This window comes from Pistacia vera, unplaced genomic scaffold (genome assembly GCF_008641045.1).
Source record: "Pistacia vera cultivar Batoury unplaced genomic scaffold, PisVer_v2 Contig912, whole genome shotgun sequence".
In the NCBI taxonomy this organism is placed as follows: Eukaryota; Viridiplantae; Streptophyta; class Magnoliopsida; order Sapindales; family Anacardiaceae; genus Pistacia; species Pistacia vera.
This window is the reverse complement of record NW_022196793.1, coordinates 1-20,065: the sequence shown is the minus strand read 5'-3', so window position 1 is coordinate 20,065 and position 20,065 is coordinate 1. Positions and strand designations below refer to the sequence as shown.

At 35.9% G+C, this 20,065-nt stretch overlaps 3 protein-coding genes across 4 annotated transcripts; 2 read left to right on the top strand and 1 right to left on the bottom strand.

The window, feature by feature from the left end:
- The first annotated feature begins 10,695 nt into the window (after positions 1-10,695).
- On the top strand, positions 10,696-11,889 carry LOC116119937 (peptidyl-prolyl cis-trans isomerase FKBP17-2, chloroplastic-like). Its single transcript, XM_031405873.1, has 3 exons — positions 10,696-11,160; positions 11,269-11,313; positions 11,396-11,889. The coding sequence occupies exons 1-3, from the start codon at positions 10,787-10,789 to the stop codon at positions 11,751-11,753; spliced, it is 777 nt and encodes a 258-aa protein (XP_031261733.1). The 5' UTR covers positions 10,696-10,786; the 3' UTR covers positions 11,754-11,889.
- A 495-nt stretch (positions 11,890-12,384) lies between these two features.
- LOC116119938 lies at positions 12,385-16,765 on the top strand. 2 transcript variants are annotated; one of them, XM_031405875.1, is made up of 10 exons: positions 12,385-12,527; positions 12,624-12,693; positions 12,821-12,888; positions 13,220-13,281; positions 13,535-13,616; positions 13,710-13,943; positions 14,853-14,981; positions 15,074-15,135; positions 15,246-15,362; positions 16,506-16,765. In XM_031405875.1, coding segments are annotated over exons 1-10 (876 nt in total). In that variant the 5' UTR covers positions 12,385-12,476; the 3' UTR covers positions 16,507-16,765. The 2 variants fall into 2 exon arrangements, with proteins under 2 accessions (XP_031261735.1, XP_031261734.1); XM_031405874.1 differs by having other exon boundaries at positions 16,500-16,765.
- Positions 16,766-16,886: 121 nt separating this feature from the next.
- Positions 16,887-19,941, bottom strand: LOC116119935 (golgin candidate 2-like; the record flags this gene model as incomplete). Its single annotated transcript, XM_031405872.1, has 6 exons — positions 16,887-17,400; positions 17,490-17,537; positions 18,056-18,181; positions 18,789-18,881; positions 19,032-19,084; positions 19,884-19,941. Coding segments are annotated over 6 exons (732 nt in total), but the record flags the coding sequence as incomplete, so codon positions are not given.
- Positions 19,942-20,065: the final 124 nt, after the last annotated feature.

Sequence of the window (20,065 nt, the reverse complement as noted above, 5' to 3'; positions counted from 1 at the left end):
GTGGATTGAAAGAGGATTCATCACTCCTGGGTACGGAAAAAAAAAAAAAAAAAAAAATATATGGCAAAGACACTAAAACTGTGGCCACAGTGGGATTGAGTTGTTACTCTATCCGGATTATAATACAGGTCATTGGTCCAGAAACTGAATACATAATATCGAGAGTAACCAAAGGTTGACACTATTTCTATGCCTTCATCTCATCGAGATAACGTATGATGAAAGGATCAAATTGTGCGGTAACCATATCATTGACAGGTAGCTACTTTGCTGAATCCGAATCTATCGGGTGGCCATGATGCCTTGTTAGGGGCCAATCTTGGTCTGTGTATTAGTGAGACGATTAATTGGTGTTAATCACGATACTATAAACTGCCAGTATGATGAGGAGCCTATGGGTCACACACATAGAAGATAATTTAAGACTCGGGAAGAAAGGCGAAAGGGTATTTTGGTAATTTTACAGTGCAATTAAATTTGCTGAGGTTGTAGCCTTTATTTAATTTATTAGAAAAATTAAATAACTGAAATTACGTTTAAATATGTGTTGGCATATATTTAATTAAATCATCATTATTGTTAAATGTTAATATATATATATATATATAGATTAAATATATATTAATTGATTTTAATTGAAGATAATGATGAAATAAAATAAATATCTAATTGCGAGTGTTTGGTAAAATGGGGTGTTTGCGTTGGAGTCCAAGCCCATTCCATATGGGAATAGGGCATTAAAATAACACTATAAAAGAAAAGGTTTTAGTTGGAAAATTAGAGAGACTTTTCATGCATTCATTCTTTCATTGAAAAGGAGAATACACAGCCCCAAAACACTCTCACTTTCACGCCAGTTTTGCTTTTGCAAAGAATCAGAGTTCTTCTTTGATTTTTCTTCTTGTTTCTTAACGCTAAGGAGGATCTAGCAAATCCCTCCTTAGTTCCTTGCGATTGTCTTCGTGTGGAGTTTATCGGTAGCAAAATACGTTCAAAGACAACTTGGAGGAGCCTCCAAACGTCCGTATGTTTCTTAAACCTTGAACTAATTTTTCTGCAGATTTGATAATTTTTGTATAAGCTATATTTTTGTACCCGGATCTTGGTTCTAAGGAACGGTCCATGTAGTTTATGTTCTTGTTTTCTGCTGTGTAATTGGGTCATTCACTAACAATGGTATCAGAGCCTCGGTTATCAAATTTTATAGTTTATTGGAGGAACTATAACATGTATTTGGTTGATAACATGTTATTTTTGAAAAATCTGCAAAATATGTTTATGGATTGTCACGGCCCTATCTTACCGGAGGCACGGCCGAGCCTTGGCCCACTCTACGTGACTTCTACTCGGTACTGTCCCCCCCCCCCCCCCTTAAGGGATTTCTATTTCGCCTCCCCCACCACTCGAACCCAAGACCAAGGGGCTATAGTCAATTGGGAAGCATGGTGAGTACCAATTGTAACGCCCCACTTGAGGTACGTAGTTAAGATTTGTTGTATTACTTAAATGTTCATCGATTCAGTTTTAATTGAGTTTGTATGTTGTCATGGTTGGTTGAGTGTTTGCCTTGAAATTGGTTGAGACTTGAGGAATCTTGGAATTATAGACTTTGCCGAGGCGAAGAATAGTCTTCGCTGCGGCGACGTTGGCTTTGTAATTGCTGTGTTGGCTCTGTAAGTTTTCGCCGGGGTGACGGAAATTGCTTCGCCGTGGCGAAGGGACGGCAGAAAAGTTTAATTGAGTTTCTAGAGAATTCTCCATAAGGGTAAAATGACTATTCTACCCCTAATTAGCAGGAAAAGTGGGGAGTAAAATGTAAGGAAATTTAGTAGAGAATATGTTGGAGATGAGGGTGTATTTGCAAAGAATTAAAGGGTAAAGATGGAATTTCTAAAAAAGAGTAAGGGTAAAATGGGAATGTTTGAATGTAAATTGAGCTAACAAGGATTAAGTGTAGTAAACCCTTCATTTCCCCCATTTCCATCGCCATTCTCATTTCCTAAGTTCTCTCAATTCTTCATTCAATTTTCCAAGAGTTTCTAAGGTTTTTGGGGTAGTTTTTAGTAGAGATTTCATCTAAAGCATCCGAAGGTAAGAATTCTTGCTTTAGATAAGAATTTGCTTATGGTTTATTGAAGTCTTATGTTGCTATTGTTGTTTAAAGTTGTAGAGAAAAACTAGGCCACAAAAAGGGAAGGAGAAGTGTTAGAGAAGCCACTTATTCACAAAGTAAGTAAATCTATTCCAAGTTAAGATGTAAGAGCTCCTTTGAGTAGAGATTTGTGTATGTATTATGTTTGTTGAGATGAGATGAGATGAGATTATTAGTTATTGATGAGTATTGAATATATTGGAATATGAGAAGTGTTGAGATTTTTATGATGTTAAGTTGAGTTTTGATTGAAGTTGAAGGAAGTTTTGAGCAAACCCTGTAGGAGTGTTTTTCTTTGACAGGAGTTTAGAGTGTATGAGGAGTTTTTCTCCCATTTTTGGATGATTAAAGAGAAGAGAAAAGCTATTGTTAAAATAGAGTTTTATATGCACATGAGTTGTATGATGAAATGCTCAAGAGAAGCATGAATAAGTGTAGAAAGCCTTAAATTTTGCTACATGGCATAATTGCATTACATGAGTGTACTAATCAGCATGAGTCATCCATATGCATTAATTGCATTAGAGAAAGCGAATAGAGCTCACTACAACAAAAATGGCATGCGGTAACACTGGACAGTAGCACTTTTCCTTAAAGTGTTACCGTAGACTATCTATAGTAACACTTGATGTTAAAATGTTACGATAACAATTTTTATATGTAACACTTTAACTTTTGTAACACATTTTATATCAATGGTAACTTTTCTTCTTAAATGTTATGTAAAAAAATATATCTACAGTGGCATTTTTAAAGTGTTACAATAAACCTAATAATATAGTAACTTTTTTATAATGTTACCATATAATCAAAATACAGTAACATTTTACAAGTGTTACCATAAACCCAATTATTTATCAGAAAACAAAATATTATTCCCGCTAATATGAAATGAGGTTGATTTTGTCTCATTTTTATTGTTTAGGGGTCAAATTTACTATTTGGGCTTTACTTTGTTACATCTCATTCATGTAGGGACCAAACAGACGTTTTTACAAATAGTATAAAAGGAAGATGGAAGGTTAAATGCAAAGCCAAAAACGTCCACCCATCTTCATCCATTTTTTAGAGACTGTCCAACTTCCACCTTTGACGAGCATTTTCCTTCTCCAATGGCTGGCCATCATCACATAAGACCTTCATGGATTCCAACGACCATTAAGCTTCCTCCATCTATGACCATTCATCTTCTCGATGACTTTAATTTCTTAGTTTTTTGGCAACTTCTAGACATCCTAGGGCTACTCCATACTCCGGTCCGAAAGTCAGATCCACCTTCCGTAAGCTTGGTTGACTCGAAATCTCACTTGAAAAAGCCATTTCACTATCTTGACTCTTCACCTTAATTCTCAGTGTGATTTCCTCACTTTTTGGTGTCGTTTCGTCTCCCGTGTGTTGGAGTTGTCCATCACTTCAACAATAAAGGGTCACACATATGCATTTGGGAGTCTCGTTGCCCGGTCAATGGGTAGGGGTGTAGGGGGCGGCGCATCCTGGCCTATAAGCAATTTGTGTGTATTGAAAGAATATTGGGTGCATTTGGTTCATTATTTTGGATAAGATTTTGGGAATAGTTTTGGGTTGTTGGATAGGGGAGTATTACGAGGTAAAATTTAAAAATTTATAAAAAAACCCCAAGGTATTCTAATTTAATTAAACACCGCAATATGTAAAATGACAAAAACACCCCCACCACCAGCAGTGCCAGATTCCGGCCACCACCGTCGGAATCTGGTCGAAAAATTGCGTTACGACATAGACCGGTCGGATCTGTGTCGTAACGGTTCGATCTGGCCGAAAAAGGCCAGATCTATGGCCAAATGTGGTTATTGACGACCACAAAGGTCTATCTTTGGCCATTAGCGACATCCAAAGATATTGCCGTCGTTGACCATCAACGACGACCATTTATGTGGCCCTCGCTGACGGCTAGATCTGGCCTTTTCTAACCCAATCCACTATGAATCTGGTCGAAAAAGGCTAGATGGGTGAATAACGGCAAGTTTCGGGCTTGGTGTAAACCGTCGTGACAAATTCCGGCTACCACCGATGGTGGTTGCTGGAATCTGGCAAGTATGGGTGGGTGGGGGTGTTTTTGCTAATTTTTAAACTTTTTTCTGGGTGTATTTAGTGAAATTAATAAACTTAAGAGGTCTAAAAGTAATTAAAAAAATACACTAATATTTCTAGAATAATGTGCCAAACAATATTTGAGGAATAAGATTGGGAGTATGGGTAGAAATATTGAACCAAACACACCCATTGATTTCATTAAATTAAAATATTGTAACACTTAAAAGTGTTACTAAATCAAAATTTTATTTTCCCAAACTTTAACCGGGAAAAAATTTCTCTACCCGCCAAACAAAGTTCCTCCCCCTCCCCCCCTCCCAAAAAAANAACTTCCACCTTTGACGAGCATTTTCCTTCTCCAATGGCTGGCCATCATCACGTAAAACCTTCCTGGATTCCAAAGACCATTAAGCTTCCTCCATCTGTGACCATTCATCTTCTCGATGACTTTAATTTCTTAGTTTTTAGGCAACTTCTAGACATCCTAGGGGCTGGTCCATACTCTGGTCCGAAAGTCAGATCTACCTTCCGTAAGCTTGGTTTACTCGAAATCTCACTTGAAAAAGCCATTTCACTGTCTTGACTCTTCACCTTAATTCTTGGTATGATTTCGTCACTTTTTGGTGTCGTTTCGTCTCCCAAGTGTTGGAGTTGTCCATCACTTCAACAATAAGGGGTCACACATATGCATTCGAGAGTCTCGTTGCCCGATCAATGGGTAGGGGTGTAGGAGGCAGCACGTCCCAGCTCGTAGGCAATTTGCGTGTATTGAAATAATATTGGGTGCATTTGGTTCATTATTTTGGATAGGATTTTGGGAATCATTTTGGGTTGTTGGATAGGGGAGTATTACGAGATAAAATTTAAAAATTTATAAAAAAAACCCCAAGGTTTGCTAATTTAATTAAACACCCCAATATGTAAAATGACAAAAACACCCCCACCACCTGCAGTGCCAGATTCTAGCCACCACCGCCAGAATCTGGCTGGACACAAACCAGTCGGATCTGTGTCGTAACGCATCGATCTGGCCTTTTCCAGCCAGATCCACCACGGATCTGGCCAGAAAAGGCTAGATCTACGGCCAAATGTGGCCATCGATGGCCACAAAGGTCAATCTTTGGCCGTTATATGGCCTTCGTTTTGGGTCAACGATGGCCAAGTTTTGGCCGTCGTTGACCATTAACTATGGTCATTTCTTTGGCCGTCGCTGACGGCTAGATCGGTGAATAATGGCAAGTTCCGGGCTTGGTGTAAGCCATTATGATAGATTCTGGCTACCACCGATGGTGATTTCCAGAATCTGGCAAGTATGGGTGGGTGGGGGTGTTTTTGCTAATTTTTAAACTTTGTTTTCTGGGTGTATTTAGTGAAATTAATAAACTTAAGGGGTCTAAAAGAAATTAAAAAAATACATTAATATTTCTGGAATAATGTGCCAAACAATATTTGGGGAATAGGATTGGGAATATGGGTAGAAATATTGAACCAAACGCACACATTGATTTCATTAAATTAAAATATTGTAACACTTAAAAGTGTTACTAAATCAAAATATAATAACAAATTTTATTTTCCCAAACTTTAACCGGGAAAAAATTTCTCTACCCGCCAAACAAAATTTCCCCCCCTCCAAAAAAAAAAACATACCAAAGACCTTATTCACTCATCTTCTCCAATTCACGCCACTTTTTCAAGTTTGCTTCTTTACTAAAATTTCAGCTCCAAGTTTCTTTCTAACACAATTTTCGTTATGTCCATGAAGCCACCCTATACTTAAAGCATTTTCAACTCATCCAACCTACTCATTCAAACAAAATACCCTACACTTAATCATCTTCATTCAGTAAAAATCTAGTGAAGATCATTGGTTTCATCATAATTTAGCTTAAAATCTCCAATACCCATAACCTATTGAACCCTAAATGGAAGCCCTCATCCTTTGAGAGGCAAATCAGTGAAGCTACAGTTCAGGTGAATCATTTTCTTGCATTTTTTCTCTGCGTTTTTGCTCTGCATTTTTGCTCTGAATTTTTGCTAAGCTACGGTTCAGGCAATTCAATTATTTGATTTCTATAATGATTAAACTGTTTGAATGAATCATTTTGGTGCTTAATAAGATTGATTTATTCTTTTTGGGAGCTAAAAGTTGTTTTACTTAACATTAAACTAAACTTAGTGCTATGAGTCATTGTGTTGCTCTTTTCTACTTTCTGTTTTGGAAAGTTAAGTGCTTTTGGGAAAGCAAGCTTTTTGCTCTGTGCTTTTGGGAAATCCAACATGTTTAACAAAAACTCTTAGATTTCTAAGCTTGCAAAACTGCAGACTCATTTGCAAGTTCATAATTGTCAATCTAACAGCCTTCCTTACCAGAAACGATCAGCAACATCATACAAATACTATCACCATAAGAATTTAGTTCATTGAGCCAATGAATAAATTGTAAAAAGCCCAAGTCACTTGAAGTCTAATAATATACTAACACTGTACAATATTAGTTATCTGTTATTTCCCTTTTTCCACATTAATTTGAGGTATAGGCATAAAGCACAAGGCTAAGGAATCATCCAGATTTTAAGAGGCGCTCCATGTCATTTGGGAAGTTGATCTAAGTATCGTTATAAATGTAACACATACCATCAAAAGAAAAGAAAGTGAGCAGTTACAGCATATGAAACAACAATAACAAAGATGAATTGACTAGATTACATTAAAAGTAATTTGCAAAGTGATGAATGACCCATCAGGATATAATCATTAACTTTGCAGTCTGCAGTTTTGCAAGCTTAGAAATCTAAGATTTTGTGTTAAACATGTAGGATTTCCCAAAAGCACAAAGCAAAATGCTTGCTTTCCCAAAAGCACTTAACTTTCCAAAATGCAGTTTGCTCTTACTAAAAAATGCAAAGCAAAAATGCAGTCTGCAGTTTTGGAAGCTGTAGTTTGCAAACTGCAGCTTACAAAACTACAGCTTGCAAAAATTGGATATAAAGGTTGATGATGAGTGGAATATCTCAAGATAAACAATATACAATAAATTGGATCAAAATTTATATAAATTATTCTAAGATATGAAGGATTGTCTAACTGACAAATAAACCTTAAGTACCTGATTTTCCAAAGTTATAAAGTATATTATCATTATTATATATTTCATACCCAAAAATCACCCTATTTTTCTTAAATGTTCACCAAGTTCTAAAACTAGGGCCTACTTTTTTTGTGTTAGTTTTTTAAACTATGGTTCTGGAAAATTCATCCCTGGAAATACTACTGCACAATGTTCTTGTCTTGGGACTAGGTATAAGTATTTTGTAGCTCAAGAAATGATCAGCAATGTCTTAATAAGACAATGCATAGTTTTGGATCAATTGTTTTTTTGGTACATGTCATGACTCGTGAGATGGTTTGTGTGGTAGAAATTAAATGTTTAAACCTATTCTGAGTTTTTTCCTCCAAATTGACGTATGATAATCCTTGTTCTTGGAAGGTACATTTTTTTGAACTTGTTGCTGCTCTTTGATTTCATAGGAAGTTGCGGTGAAGAGGTTCCTAGACCAAGATATTTCTGGTGAATCACTTGTAGAATTCAAAAAAGAGGTATAAGCTCTCTCCTTCTCTTGCTATCTTAGGCATCAACTGATCTCATGCCATCTATAGCAAAATATGAATAGATACTTCTTTCACACATGTCACAAAATATGCCTAAACTTTGTGATCTACTTATTGTCTTGTGCCTGATTCAAAACTTTGCAAGCCATTATTAACAAGGCCACAATGGCAGCAAGCACAAAGGAGAGCAGAAAAGTAGATTCATCAGGTTTTAATCCTTCAGCTATTATCTCCTCAAACATTTTGAAGGCCTCTAATTACTGTATTGTAATTAACAATATTCCTTTCCAACATAGTCTCAAAAACGCAAATCCCCAAGTCCACAAACCCACATTTTGAATACATATTTGTGACAGCAGAAGAAACCACAACACTCAATTCGAAACCACGCTGAATAACATAACCATGCACCACACTGCCAGACCACACATTTGTTGATTGAGCAGCAGCAACCATCACACTGGCAATCGAAACAAGATCTGCCTTCTTGCCTTCAATATGCATTTTCCTGAAATAGTACAATGCCTTTTCATAATCTCCATATTGAGAATAACTCGTAATCAAAGCAGACCATGTTTGCAAACTGCAGTCGGCATTTTTGCAAGCTATAGTTTTGCAAGCTGCAGTTTGCAATTTTGCAAGCTACAGTTTTGTAGACTACAGTTTGCAAATTGCAGCTTGCAAAAATGCATACTGCAATTTGCAAACTGCAGCTTGCAAAAATGTGGACTGCAGTTTACAAAAATTGCAGACAGTAGTTTGCAAAAAGCAAAATCTCAAACATTTTGCATGTACATATTTGAATATGAATTTTTTGTATTTGTCAAATTGTAATAGTGTTTCAGTTTATGCAGATCGAAATTTGTCTCATATCAAGAGGGAATTAAAAATTATTGCGACAAGAAGGATTGGAGTTAATAAGCTACAACATTTAAGTACTCAGAGAGTAAGCATTATTGTGTTGTTCAATGGAATTTGCATATTATGTTGGTTACATTCAACTCATGTTTTGTTGTTTTCATAATATTCTGCCATATTTACCTATAATTATTCATGTATTGTTTGGCTTTTAATAATTGTGTAGATTAAGTAATGATGATGATGAATAAGGATTGGGTGCATCTGAATAGGTACGAAAAAGATTGAAAGACACACTTCCATATGTGTATGAAGTAATAATGATTTTCCTTAACAAGGTTTAGATGTTTTAGGTTTTTTTTTTTTTTTTTTTTTTTTTTTTTTTTTTNTGACGACTCAACAGGCTAAAAGATCAAAGTTTGCAAACGGACTGAATCTCGGCTCATCGGACTGCCAAAACATGTTGGCAAGTCCTGGAATGTTGGAACAGATATAAGACAAACATAACGGATTTGATAGAAGATGATGACCCAAACATATACTCCACTTGAGATGATTGTGATTCTTTGCTTCTTTTCTCTCAACAATTTTCCTTTTCTCTTTTTGTATTCTTATTGGTGCAGCCTCCTCAATCTTGTGTATTTGTTTGTAAAAAAAAAGGTTCAATTGCAATTGTTGTAATCAATGTTTTGCATTTGTTTTTGTGTTCCATGTGTTGTTCTTCAGGTCATATGATCGTAACTGAAGAAAGTCATACAAAAAATGGAAACCATTTTGCTGCAATAATCAAACTAGTGGTCAATTTTGAATTGAAATTCAAACTGGATAGTATCTTACTAAGATGTCAAATTAGGAACAGGGAATTTTTTATACCAATGATAAGTTTTACTAACTCTGCAAATTTATATTCTGTTTTCGATTCCGACATCGTTATGACCCTAGACCATCGTCATTCTCATTCTCGATCATCACTCACCAAAACTCTTTAAATCCTATACCCGATGATCCCGTCAATTGGCGCCAATCGAGTGATTAAGGTTTGCACAGCCGTTTCTCTCAAGTCAAATTCTGACAATCTCAACCACCAAAATCTAACATTCCACCACCAAAAGACTCATCGGTCTCCTTTTTTCAAAAGTCCTAACAGTTTGGACGGAGTTTGCTCTCTGTTCGTCGTCGGAATATAAATTTAGCAGTAAAGTGATATTTTAAAAGTTCGTGGGTAGAAAAGTGCAGTATTCTGAAAACCGGACCGTCCGGTCGGATCGGTTTGACTGGGAGCCAATGGCATCTCCGGTTCGGTATCCTCTGAAAACCGATATTTTCAATCAAATCGGATTGAGCTGCTGTTGGACCGTCGGAATAGTGCCGAATTGCAGTCTAATCGCAACTTAATCCTGCCGGATTCCGGCATCGTTTGAGGGACAAAACACCACCATTAGACTTGATGACATCTCCACGACAAAACCCATCCAGCATTCATCGCTCGCTGTCCACCTATAGTTCACGCAACCGTTGGACTTCCTTCTTGTTTCCACCAAGTTCCGGCGCCGATGGAACTCCCTAACACCACCATCAAATTCGCCGGCACCTATACATCAAAAGCCCCATGACTCCAAACTTCGATTGGTCGTCGATCGTCGTTGCCGCTACCACTCACCAGTCTCTTAGCGCAATAAGGGTGTTTTGGACAGATTTTAAACCTTAAGGGAGTATTATAGGGGTGTTTTTGATGAATTTCAAACATTTAGGGACTAATTTTTTTTTATAGAATATGGTCCATCCGACCGATCAAACCGGAAACCGAACCCTTGAATGGGTCATAATCCGGTTCGATTTTCCAAACATTGGAAGAGTATCATTAAATCATTATTTGGGTGGGAAAAAGTCGTTAACTCATATTATATTATTCTTTTTCACAGCTGCCAAACAGACCTCAAGAAAATTGAAAGAAAAAAACTAGAGATAGAAGGGACCCAAGATTTACATCCAACCACTTATAAGGATAAGGTTTTAGAGAAGAAAAGCCCTAAAATGGACTGAACAAGATATTCTTTTTTAATCCATTCTCAGAAGAAGAAAAAGGAAAACATGGCAACTTTCTTTGGATCTCCACCATTTCTGTCTCACCCACTTACAAGAACTCACCAGTTTGCTTCTTCATCTCCAACTCCTCCTCCTCCAAGTCCATCTTCACAATCACCATCAGAACCACAAACTCCAACTCCGTCTTCACAGTTAAGCACAAGCTCACCTGACCAACCAACACCTGTTACTGTTAATAAGCAGCAAGAGAAGCCTGCAAAACCTGCCACTATTGAAACTACAGACTGGATAGCTTCAACCTTAACCAGGAGGTTTGGTCTTGGTGCAGGCCTTGCTTGGGCAACTTTTCTAGCTGTTGGAGTTATCTCTGAGCAGATAAAAACCCGCCTTGAAGTCTCTCAAGAAGCAGCCAATACAAGGTGAACTAACTTATCCCGTTTCATATTTTACTGTTCCTTTGTTTGTTGAAGGTTTCCAAGTAGCTTCAGGTTGAGTTACTGAGTAGTCTTGATTAAAATGTTGTGCAGAAATGTTGAAAAGGAAGAGGAAGTGGTGTTGCCTAATGGCATCAGGTAAAAATCTGATGAGTTTAGAGATTTGTAGCTTCTTTGTATCAGAAAATGACGGTCTTCTTCATTGTAATATTTGAAACAGATACTATGAATTGAGAGTTGGAGGTGGTGCTGCTCCCAGAACAGGAGACTTGGTGGTGATTGATTTGCAGGGGAAAGTTGAAGAAACTGGGAAAGTATTTGTTGACACATTTAATGGTGAAAAGAAGAAGCCATTGGCTTTGGTAATGGGTTCAAGGCCTTATAGTAAAGGAATGTGTGAGGGAGTTGAGTATGTATTGAGATCAATGAAAGCAGGAGGGAAAAGGAGAGTGATAATTCCTCCTAGTTTAGGGTTTGGAGAGCAGGGTGCAGATTTGGGTTCTGATATGCAAATTCCTCCATTTGCAACTCTTGAGTACATAGTTGAAGTTGATAAAGTCTCCATTGCACCAGCTTGAATATGTACAGTCACATTTTTACTGATTCTTACCTGTTCTTCTCGAGAGTCATGAATTTGTATCAGAAGGGACACAAAGTTGATTACCAAGTAAATGTAATCCCATGTGCTTGATTAACTCAGATTTTTTTATAATATCAGAACTTGATTATATCAATTATGGCTATATATGCAGAAAAATATGTAATCTTCTGACGATAAAAGTTTTCAATCTATTACTAGTTCTATAATCAGATTGAGTGGTGTAAATATTTACCACTCAAACAATAAGTAAACATTTTTCTATGCAATACACTAATTCTCTCCCATTAAGAATAAAATTGGCATATATTTTTAAATATAGTTTTATATTATAAAGGTAACGTTACTCTTCATCTAAATCATTAGAATCGTGGTCCAATTTAATTAACCTTTGAACTTATGATCAAGGATTTATATGGGTAAAGTTAAACTCCGGTATGGTAACTGTACTGACTCTGTATTGTAACCTTAGAATAACGGTCCTGTTAAGGGAATTAAATTTCAACACTTGGAAGCTGCTGGGAACTTGGGATTCATTCAAAGTGGGTCTATCTAACAACCCAAGTACAACAAAGAGGCTAACGAGTATGTTTTAATATCCACCACACAGCCTATGACAAGTTAAAACTCTTCAATACTTTCACTTCATATAAAGACACACACATCGTAATAAAGCACAAAAAACGAAGCATAATCAGCTTGAATGGGAACCGTTTTGGACTCCCATTTCTTGGCTCTCACAGCCATTGTCACTGTACTATTAAATTTGTTCGCTTTCACCCTCTTTCTCTTCAGAATTTGAGGTTCCAAGTGTAAAGTTTTTTTTTTTTGTTGTTGTGTGTTTTTGCAGGTGGGTTACCAGTTGTTGTTCTTTGTGATCACTGCTCTTCTCAAGTTTGATAAAGTCACTGACTTTGCTGGTGGGTATCATCACTCTTTCTTTACTTGTTCTAGTAAGAAACTTAGGTGCTTAATTGGGGTTCTTTTGTTGCTGAGAAATAGCAGGATTCTGTTGTTAATTTTGTTGTTTTTGTTTTTCTGTTTTAGGAAGCACGAATTTTATTATAATAGCTGTGTTGACTTTGGTTCTTAAAGGGACTTATCATTTTAGACAGGTGAATTTACTCTCTTTATTGTCATTAGTTCATGAAAGAAATGATGTTCTTTTTTTTTGATGAAAAGCAGCATGAATTTAATTGATTTTCAATTAAAAAAACTTCCTTTAGTTTGCATAAGTAAACTCTTTGATAAGGATGGAGAAGAATGAGATACTTTTCATGATTTTATCAGTGATTCATAATATATCAGTTTTGATATTTTTCGTTACGGCAGAAGTTATACAAGTCTTGTTCGATTTAGTTCTACTATAAGTTTATTTATTTAATCCTTTCTAAGTAAACCCTGTTCAATTGTCCCGAGATAAAAAATTTCTTTCGTTTTTTGCAGGTAGTCTTGACATTGCTGGTAGTGGTATGGGGTCTTCGTCTAGGTCTCTTTCTATTAATGAGGTATTATAGCATTGCGTTAGCAAATCCTTTAACTTTGTGGGATTTTCTTTTTTTATATTATGCATCACTGATACTTTCGGATATATATGGCACTAAGGTTTGTTGTTTACCTATGCAAGTTAATTAGATCTTAATCTATTGATTCTGACTCTGGCAGCATTACCTCAAGGTTTTAAATCAAAAGGAATCATTTTTTATAGTATTACCACTTTGATTGTTTCGTTTATGATTTTAACTATAGAGCGTTCTGCAGAATTCTGCAGTGGGGTGAGGATCGACGCTTTGATGAAATGCGTGGTAATTTGGGAAAATTGGCAATTTTCTGGATATTTCAGGTATCATATTGCTTGCTATATTCACTAATGAGTCAGCTAAAGCTCATTTACAATTTCACATATAATATACACAAGTTTATGTATACACTGCAGGCTGTGTGGGTGTGGACTGTGAGTTTACCTTTAACCGTGGTCAATGCAAGTGATAGAGATCCATCTCTTCAGGCAGTGGATATAATCGGGTGGATTATGTGGTCTGTGGGTGCTTCCATTGAAGCTTCAGCTGATCAGCAAAAACTAGCTTTCAAAAATTCTCCAGAAAACAGAGGGAAGTGGTGTAATGTTGGAGTTTGGAATTATTCTCGTCATCCAAACTATTTTGGCGAGGTCGGTTCTGTCTTTCTATCAAATGAAACTATTTTTGGATTTGGTGGTGCATACAATCTTTGTTATAGTCAATGAAGTAGTACAAATCCTAGACAAATTTATGAAGTTTCATTTACTTAATTGATTGTTTCTTATACTTTTTTCTAAATGTTTACTGGTTACATCATTGAGCTCCGACTTCATCATTATTCATTTTTGGGCTATATTTCTGTACATGCTTCGAAGCACCTGTATATTTTTGCAGCTTGTAATAACTGGAAGCCTTTCAGCTGAAAGGCTATCTATTGTTCATTGACTTGCTAAAAGACGTCATTTTTATCTAGCAGCATCATTTATAGTTAATAATATTAATAGCATCTCTTCAACCTGTTACTGTTTGCATTATTAAAATCAGATTTTGTTGCTATATTCGTATGCCTTCCTGTTGTTCACTGCGTTAATATAATTAGATTTAACCTTCATAATTTGTGCTATCTGGATGTCTTTCGGCTGAAAAAGTTGAAAAGTATGCTAGTCTGGGTCACTTGTTATGGAGAATCTAGAATATAAATAGGGTCTCTGTTTATGCTACTACTTGACATGTGGAACAAGAGAATTGAGATTTCCACATAAAGGGCTTCGTAGTTTTTTACAGTAAGGAAATGATTAAATTTTTTTCTTTGCATCTATGAATTTGTCTAAATAATAAATTTCATGTATTCAAAAAGTATAAAGGGCTTCGTAGCTTTTTACAGTGAGGAAATGATTAAATCTTTTTCTTTGCATCTATGAATTTGACTAAATAATGAATTTTATGTATTCAAAAAGTATACCTTACTGGCTTTCTAACCTTAAGAATGCATAATTCATCAAGCTACTCTGTTACCTCGTTATCGTGATTTTAATTCTACCCATAAATATTGTGCTCAGATTTTCCTATGGTGGGGAATTTTCATTGCTTCCACACCTGTACTGGAAGGTGCCGAGTGGCTAGTAATCCTTGGGCCTATCTTTCTCACATTGTTGCTTCTTTTTGTCAGTGGCATACCATTGCTTGAGGTTTGCTTTCCTGCCATACATTTTATTTTTACAGAATTCAATTCATTGCCATGTGACAATATGCTAATAATATAATACTTGAACCGATGCAGGAATCAGCAGACAAGAAGTATGGAAATGTGGCTGCATACAGAGTTTATAAGAAGACAACAAGGTTAGGTTAATGTTTTCACCTTCTGTTTATGTTCTATTTATATTGGACGAGGAAGTAACTAAACCTAACATGTGGTGTTCTTGCATTGGCGAATGCATATTCTGTTTCAGCCCTCTTATTCCATTGCCTCCAATAGCATACAGGCGCTTGCCTTCATGGTTCAAGGCAACTTTTCTCTTTGAATTTCCTTTATACAGCCGCAATCTTCCACAAGAGCAGCCAAACTGGTAAGACTTCAATGTCTTGAGAATAATCTTACTTTTGATAATATTAACTCTTAATCAGAAGTAAACTGATACATGTGCAATTATTTTTGTTCATGGTTCTATTGGGAATTAAGGAATGTCAGTTGTGCGTATTGTTTAGAATCATTCTTCTTGGCTTATAACATTTTCCAATGGGCGAACATGTAGTATTTATTGTGAAACTATGAGAAGGTCGAAATGAAAAAATAATCAATATTGCAATATTTTGGATTTTTGGGCATGTAAAGTTGTATTTAAAAAGCCAAAGAAACAATACCCGCCTCCAGGTGTTTGTCATACTATCCTCCCCAAGCAAACATCAAACTGAAACTGTCAAGCAGAAAAGTTAACAGCTAAGAATCAAATCCTATTCTCTGTTATTAGTCCAAAATTTTCACATACTGGTAAAATTCAGTATGCTTCTGCTCCATAAGATTTCGGAGAACTCCGTTTGAGTAACTCTTTTCCTATCTCTTTACATCATCTCTTTGTCACCCTATATTTGTCTGCAGTGCTTAATTTGTTACATGAGATTGATCCTTTTTTTTCTTTAATTCTTGGGCATATATGGTTAGGTCACTTCTTTTGTGAAGCCAACCTACCTAATGTATCCTAACTGATATGTCCTGTGACCTGCGTTTGCTCAGAAACAGTAGGGGACATTAATCTGATTCATTAAATTTGATTTTTGCTAGTGCTTCTATAGGCTGATTCTCGATATACTAGTTTCTTGCTTGTTGAGGAATATCTTTGTACGGTTAAAAAAAAAATTAATCATCTTTGTTGGGAGTTCTCGAACTATGGTAGTAATTGTGAATTCATGTTGCCATGCCAGGTTCTCATAGTTCATCATTTATGCTTTGCCTGCCATATTACCGGAACTGCTGTTGCTAACGTATATTTTACAAATTGCATGCTTTGAATGGAGCTTATAAATTTGAACAGACAGAATAACATTGTACCGTCGTAATTTTATGTTCTTAAGTAGACATACGTCTGTTTTCTCCGAATATCCTTATTGATGGTTCCATTTCTGGATTTCTGTAATGACAATGTAATTTTTTTATATTGATGGTTCCATTTACATTTTTCTAAAGCCACCTATAATATTTGTGCAAGGTATAGAACAAACAAAGGAGAAAGAAGTCAAGGATTGAAGATGGGTTAGTATTTGTTTATTCTTTGTCTCTGCTATGCTTTGTATTTCTTTCTGGAACAAACAAGTGTTAGCTATAACTACAATGATTCTTCTTTGTTCATTGTTCATTTATATTTTGTTTACAGTTGTAATAATTTTCGAGTAATTTCCCAGACTAACATCTGGTTAAGGATTCAATCTTCCTTGGAACCTTTGCATAACATATATCCATCAAATGCTTTAGTCAGTCGATTTGCAAATCCGAGTTCAAAATTAGACATTAACTCTAAAATTCCATAACTTGCTTTGCAAACCCGAGATCAAGATTAGAGGAAAGTGTTGGCCCGACCATTCGATTAAGTCGAAAATGAAAAGTTGTAATCTCAGTATATTGTATTGATATGGAAAAGAAATTACATGCCTACTGATTCAATGTTTTTTACATGTTAAGGGGGAAAAAACTGAACAAACTACGCCCCAGCAAAAAGAACCTCTTAAAAGTGAGGCAAAAGAAATGAAAAACAAATATTATAAAGCTGTAGTGTTATTGATATTCTCCAAGGAAAAGACAGCGCCCGATCTGGCCTCATTTGATGAGTTTGAATGTGACATTAGAATGTAAACGACCCAAAAGTGAAGGCATACAAGGTAAACCAAAGACCATAATTTTGCGGTTGGATTTCGCCTCAGAAACACCATACCGGCCAAAAAAATTGAATCCAACTGCAGAACCAGTGATCCTATATGCCTCCTCCCCGAACGGATCTTGTCTTCGAAAAGAGGCCCCAACTTTGACTGGGAGAGCTCCCATGCTCCAGATTCCAAATCTCTTGATGAGCTACTGCTCATTGACTTATTTTCTTCTAGCAACCTTGAAACTGCCTGTAGAATGGATTGGCACATAAATTGAAAACCACCAGTTTTGTTTAAGAAGAAAATGCATGTATGATTGTTCTGATTTGAATATTTACCTCCATTCTGAACAATATAGTCGCCTTTTCTGAGGACAGAGCCTCAACCTGATTAAATGAGCATAATTGAAAATGTTAGGACATGATATTCTATCAATCAACGGCCAGCAAGTCCTCAATTAGTAAAAAGTTTCAATCATCAAAGTCTAATAGAATAAAGGAAATAGAAAAATCCTTGCTCTTTCCTTGATACAATAAAGATCCATATGTTACTCTTTGACAAAGCTAGGCAGTGGGAATTAAACGGATTATAAATTTGTTTTGGGCAAGGACTCGAAAGCATAAAAGTTGAAGCTATAGTTTATTTTCAAAACTCCTAATCTCTTCTGAGCTAAAAGATGAAAAGGCATAAAAACTGAACAATACATAAGCTAGGATAACCCTTGTAAGAACAAAGTTTTTAATTCTTCTGCGTTTCATACATAAGTGAATATTCACAGGACATTTCAGTCTTCACTGAAATAAAGAAAGATGTCTTTCATTCCATCTAACCATACAAATACCAAGCATTCCTATCACTAGAATTTGTGGTGTCATTGAAGTAATAAGATTTCTTAAGCAAATACCTGGGCTTGTTTCTGAATTAAATGGTCAGTCAGCTGACCAAGCCTCCTCTTCAGCTCAATTTCTACTTCTGTTGGATCCTCTATCTCCTTCCTTGTTATTTCTATGTCTTCTTCCAGCTTCTTAGCCTAAAATGTTACCAACAGATTGAAGGAAAATCAATAATACCCAAACAAATCATATTAATAAATATAACAAGAATACTATCTTAACATGAGTAAACACTTGACATAATCTCAATGCCAGTATAAATTACAGCCTGGTAAAACTTGAACATTTTCAGTCTATAATTGGACTAGGGGAAGGGGGTGTCAAAGAAATGATAACCTACGGCCAGATACAAAAAAGTGGTTCCTTGCAATTGTACCATTATCCTGTCATGTCAGTGCACTCAAGGTCACAAAGCAAAAAATGGCATTTGTATAGGTTAGTCTGAGCATTCATAAAAAAGAGCCAATACACTGGAATTATATAATTTGATATGGATTCATTACTCATTCATAGCAAGGACATTAAAAGCAGTAATTGAATCCAATTCTAGCTTGAACCATGCACTGTTTATTATAATATTATAATTGCATAACAAAAAAAAAAAAAAAAATAATAATAATAATAATAATAAACAATCGGCATTAAGCAAAAACTTGTATATGCAGTGCAGTCCATTCTAATATTATCAATTTGGAAAATGAGTAATAGCTGAATATGATAGATCTTGAAAACATGAAAGCTAACCTTATCTTGCAATTGTACGATTTTATCAGTTATGAATGAGTACTCTGCCTCAAGTATTTCTCGTTCAAATTCAACTCCTTTTGAAGCTGCTGACTATATTTTTATGTAAGATCAAAAGACTATCACAAAATGGTCAAGAATACTTGGACGAAAGAGTAGTGTAAAAGTAAAGAAAGAAAAAGAAGGGGAAGAGAAAAGGCACAGCCTCTGCAACTAATATGAACACAGACAAATATAACTCACTTGGCTGAGGTAAGTTCCAGTCTGGTGAGTATGGGAGATACTCCTACTGAGTTCTGCAACAAAGAAAAGGTGTTTCAAGGATCCATATTTGAGGCTATCAATAAGGCAAAAATAAAATTAACACCATGAATGTGGGACTAAAGTCTAGCATACCACAACACCTCAGCTTTTATGGTTCAAGTTCCTATTATTTTCAATTTTTCATAGAATATGGAAAAAAACAGCTCTCGGAGAGCTGCTTTGGGAAAAATATATCAGAAACTTCCACATTAGGTCCATAAAACACCATTGTATACTGTCAGCAACAGGACAAAGCTGGCAAGATACCGAATAACTAATGTTTATTCCCATTACCCCATTCTAAATTAATCAAGTTTTGCTTTTTATCAACCAAAAAAATCATCCAGTAAGAGGTTTCAGCAGTCCTATTTCCTAAAGTCCAGTATCTATATACTTTCACCCTCTTACATCCATCTTCCTGTACACCAAATCTAGAGTTCCAGATCTCTAAGCAGTTCGTGCTATTTATTTATTTATTTTGGACGCCAGTAACAAAATTCGGTTTGGAACACAGCCTAATCAAATGCCATCTCCATTTCATAAACCGCAAGACCATAAGTAGCCTGGAGTCCAACCATCCTGTTACTTGCGTAGACTACTTTCATTATCCTGAGGTGAACTAAATGTGAACTAAATATGAATAAAATCAAGTTTGCTTGGACGGATAGTCTTTGTTCTCATAGAGCACTTAACTAATTGACTCCCAAAAAAAGTCATCAGCATGTCAAACACAGCATTTTGATAACTATGGAAATTGATTGTACTGCATTACTATCATTTGGGGGTTCATACCTTCACGAGCCACTTCTTTCAACTCAATTTGTTGCCTGAGTTCTGCCACCTGATCAGTCTGGCCAACAAAAGCTCATGCATGTAAATAAAATCGCATAAGTTAAAGCATGGAAACATAGGTGATTAATTGACACTTAGGCATTACATCGATGTATAGTAGAAATCAGAAAAAAAAAAAAAAA

Excerpts from the sequence above, each read along its gene's own strand:
- LOC116119937 (XM_031405873.1), top strand. The coding sequence starts at position 10,787 with ATGGCAACTTTCTTTGGATCTCCACCATTTCTGTCTCACCCACTTACA. Across the intron at positions 11,161-11,268 it reads CAAGAAGCAGCCAATACAAG|AAATGTTGAAAAGGAAGAGG; the intron begins GTGAACTAACTT and ends AATGTTGTGCAG. Across the intron at positions 11,314-11,395 it reads GTGTTGCCTAATGGCATCAG|ATACTATGAATTGAGAGTTG; the intron begins GTAAAAATCTGA and ends TATTTGAAACAG.
- LOC116119938 (XM_031405874.1), top strand. The coding sequence starts at position 12,477 with ATGGGAACCGTTTTGGACTCCCATTTCTTGGCTCTCACAGCCATTGTC. Across the intron at positions 13,617-13,709 it reads CAATTTTCTGGATATTTCAG|GCTGTGTGGGTGTGGACTGT; the intron begins GTATCATATTGC and ends TATACACTGCAG. Across the intron at positions 14,982-15,073 it reads GTGGCATACCATTGCTTGAG|GAATCAGCAGACAAGAAGTA; the intron begins GTTTGCTTTCCT and ends GAACCGATGCAG.